This window comes from Crocodylus porosus, unplaced genomic scaffold, assembly GCF_001723895.1.
Source record: "Crocodylus porosus isolate Cpor-Errol unplaced genomic scaffold, CroPor_comp1, whole genome shotgun sequence".
Taxonomy (NCBI): Eukaryota; Metazoa; Chordata; order Crocodylia; family Crocodylidae; genus Crocodylus; species Crocodylus porosus.
The window spans coordinates 2,578,791-2,582,579 of NW_017728913.1; the positions used below are offsets into that span (position 1 = coordinate 2,578,791).

Consider the following 3,789-nt stretch of genomic DNA (forward strand, 5'->3'; position numbering starts at 1 on the left):
TTTTCCTTCCTGAACATACATCAATAATAGCTTCTTAAAAGTGAAACCACCTTCTCCTCTTTGCACATCTTCCTGCAAATTATCTTTGTGTGTGATAATCATAAATAAGATATACTAGCCCCAAAGGCCAGACAATTATTCCTTTTGGACTCGTTACTAAAACTATTTATATAGAGAGCCAGAGAGACCAACACACAGCACTCTCACATACATACACACAAACCTTTCCATCCATAAGAAAGGTTTTCTCCTGCAAAAGAGGAAGTGTAGAAAGAATGAAGTTCAGACAAGAGGAAAAGGGAGTTAAAAACCCAACCTCCAATACACTAATAAACAAACTGCTCTATTGCAAGATTCAGATCAAAAGGTTTAAAAAGGCAAATTATGCTACTATTAGAGAATATCAAAATGTTACCATTTCCATCACAAATGGCATGTATGCAAAATACAATTGCACAATAATGCCTAGGTTGCAGATATAGCAACACTGAAGTCAGCCGACTAAAAGTAAATGATGTATCCTTTTAAATTTTCTGTCTAATCTCTTGGCATCCTTGCAAATGGTGCAAAAGCATAAGCTATTGAATATCACACCTTGTATAGAATATTAAGTGATTCCTTCAGGTAAGACTGCTGCAACACTAGCTAATTTTAAATCTGCTATGATTAACACAGTCAAATCTAGTTAGTATGCAAAAAAAAAAAAAGATAATCTTCTCTAACACAGAATGAGAGGTTATGATATAACAACATGAACAATCCCTGGTTGTCCAGTTTTCAGTACAAAGATAGTGCATAGATCCAAGTTTGTTTCAGTTTGCTGAACTGAGAATTAGCTTGCATTTCACTTCTGCTGAGCATCCTGGAAGGCTTTCAGTTCCTCCTGGTACCACTCTGGTGCTTCTGGCCCATTTTGCCCCATGGGATTGTGATCATATCCATAAGCCACTGTTAGTTCTTCATCTTTCTCCACAGCTCTGATGGTACGGATACATTTGATTGGCCCAAAACGAGGATGAACAAACCTAAACAATGAGGAATATGCAGGTTAATGTTTTGGATTTACCCAAAGAATCTTGTCTGCCAAGTTAGCGTTTAGCTTTTTAGTAAACTTGAAAAAGTGAGGTGTCAGCCTGCCAGCCCAGGGCTACTCTGACTTGGCTCAATGTGCTGAAGAGGGGCTGGCTAGGACACAAGACTGCTCCAGTGCAGGGCTAGCTGGTAGGTAACCCTGGCACTGAAGCACCCTGGTGCCCCAGCCAGCTGGTCAGTGTCTACATGTGTGCTGCTGCACACAAAAAAACTTGTATTTACATGTACTACCCTGCTGAAAAATGTATTTATTATATGTGCCCTAATAAGGCTACATGTATAAATGCTGAAACGTTTACTGTGCAGTTAATTAGCCAACCGCACAATACACATCTTGTGTAGATGTGCCCTATTCTAATGCCCAACTACTCTTAGTCCAAAAATTTCTCCTGATCTTTAGCCAGTCTAAATTTCCCCTGCTGCAGCTTGAGGCCATTGATCCTAGTCCTGCCCCCTACAGCCACAGAGAAAAGCCCATCTCCATTTTCTCTATAAATACCATTCAGGTGTTATTAAATCCCCTCTCAGCCTTTTTGCTCCAGGCTGAAAAATCCTCATTCTTTCAGTCTCTCTCATAAATCTTCCCTCCCACGCCCCTAATCATTTTGTTGCCCCATGCTGCACGGTTTCCAAACTGTCCATGTCTTTCTTGACATATGAGGCCCAAAACTGGACACAGTACTCCAAGTGATGCCTCACCAGTGCTGAATATAGAGGAAGAGTCACTTCCCTTGATTTGCAAGTGACATATTGAAGATGCTATCTGATGGGGCAGCAGGAAAAAAAGAAACCTGTTTAGGGCAGGTTATTTACTAAGGGTTTAATAAAGGCACATTTCTGCATATCTCCCCTAGGGACTTGCTCTAAATGAGGCAATTTTATTTACAAGGATATAGAATATCACTTCATTATATATATATTTTTATACTGTCATTTGAATCTATGTATAGATTTACACACACTTGTCAAATTGCTTTCTAGTGCTCTTCAGCAACTATAGATCTATAAAATGCTTTTTTCCTTTTTTCTGAGGAAGCTCAGTCTCAGTAAGCAGAGTGTAGATGTGAACCTGATTACATAACTCTTGATCTGTTCCACATGGTACTTTTCATCCACTCATCTCAGACTCTGCCACTGCAACATTCTACAATACAACAGCATCACCACTGCAGCATTTGGTTTTACTTACGGGTCATAAACGCAGTTAGGAGTGAAAGAGTGATTGGCTTTGTGACCCAGGGAGGCACAATACTTGGCAGGATGGTTGTAGGGCTCTGGCACATCTATGACTGTTTCATCATCCAGGGATATTGTGTTTCCATTGAGGGCCCAGTCTCTGCTGTCCACCTAATTTGAAAGGCAAAAAAATCCAGTGCATCCATGTTGGGGTCAGGTTTTTGTTTTTAAAAGTTCCAGCAAGAACATTCAGATAAATATATGTTAAGAAAAGTCTTACTCATAGTCGGTATTTAAAAACAACCCATTGTAATTTGGTTCTTAAAATTTTTCTGAGAATTTATTATCTTTTCCTTCAATTTCTTATTAAACTCTACAGTTGGGAAGGTGGTGGGTAGAAATTGTACTATAAAAATACTATTTCAAAAGGAGCAATGAAAATTTAGACTGACTTTTTTTCTCTCCCCTTTACCTCCTGGTGTGTAATTCGCACTCCATTGTAAAAGGACATAACCGTGCTAGCTTCCGCTGCTATTTTAGAAAACAGTCCTTCCCCAGCACTGGAAATGAGAGACACATCAACATACACCCTGAAAAACAAAAAAGAAAAAAAGAGGGAAAAAAGAAAGGTACATTTTTGTTACAGTCAATACAGTACTATTGCTACAGCTACTGGTGCAGAGTAGTCCCTACACCTCCAAAAAAAAATCCTATGCCTTCAAAAAATCCAGAGGCAACCTAGTAGCCTATATAGAGGAATTAAAGAAACAGAATAACTTTAAGAAATAGGACTCCAAGTCACCTAATCATAGTGCTCTGATAATGTCACTATGATGGTTAAAACATTCCAGGATGGTTAAAAAGTGCAAAGCACCTCACTCCTGCAACCTGTCCCCTTGGAGTTCAACAGGACTAACTAAGATATGTAAGAGTTTCCAGAAGTCAGGTGCTACAAGTATCTTACCAAACACATTTATATATCTATAAATACCAAGAGAGGAGGATTCCAATCAGGTCAACAGAGAGCAAAAGTTTTTAAAATGAATGGGATTAAGACAGCCAAGTCACAAGATGTTCTGTCTACTGTACACAAACAATACAAAAAAGTAAAGTGAATGCCTGATTTATATACTATCATACTCTGTGCAGTATAGAGAAATGTGGCACGTCAATACTAGAGGCTTAACATGAGAATGCTCCCCATTCCCTGAGACTTCCTATTTTATTCCTGGGACCAAACCTCTTTGAGTACGGGGAGCAGAATATCCCAACGCATGCCACCACACTTAGCATTGACATCAGCCACAGTTCACATCTGTTTTTAGAAAAGACAGACACTGTATTTGTGCCTGATCCTCCTCCAAAAGATTAAGCACTCTGAAACTGGCAGGATTGGTCCCTTAATGAAGAGTTGTGGATTTTACAGAAATTAACTTTTTGGTTATGCTTTTTAAAAGCAATTTTTTCAGATGTTTGACTACAGCATATTATATCCACATTCTATCTACTAGCAAGGCTAGA

General features: G+C 39.0%; 1 protein-coding gene across 2 annotated transcripts in view; it reads right to left on the reverse strand.

Annotated features, from left to right (window-relative positions):
* SETD7 (SET domain containing lysine methyltransferase 7) overlaps window positions 1–3,789 on the reverse strand; it is a 32,004-nt gene that overhangs the window by 4,370 nt on the left and 23,845 nt on the right. The window contains exons 6-8 of one of the 2 annotated variants that reach the window (XR_002100985.1): window positions 2,741–2,858; window positions 2,282–2,439; window positions 51–1,025 (exon numbers count right to left, since the gene is read on the reverse strand). Coding sequence is in view for 1 of the 2 variants with exons in the window: in XM_019534368.1 (XP_019389913.1) it covers window positions 845–1,025; window positions 2,282–2,439; window positions 2,741–2,858 (457 nt within the window). In the remaining variant the exon portion in view is untranslated. Of the gene's footprint in view, window positions 1–15; window positions 1,026–2,281; window positions 2,440–2,740; window positions 2,859–3,789 lie in introns of those variants that run through there. The other variant, XM_019534368.1, reaches the window with a different exon arrangement.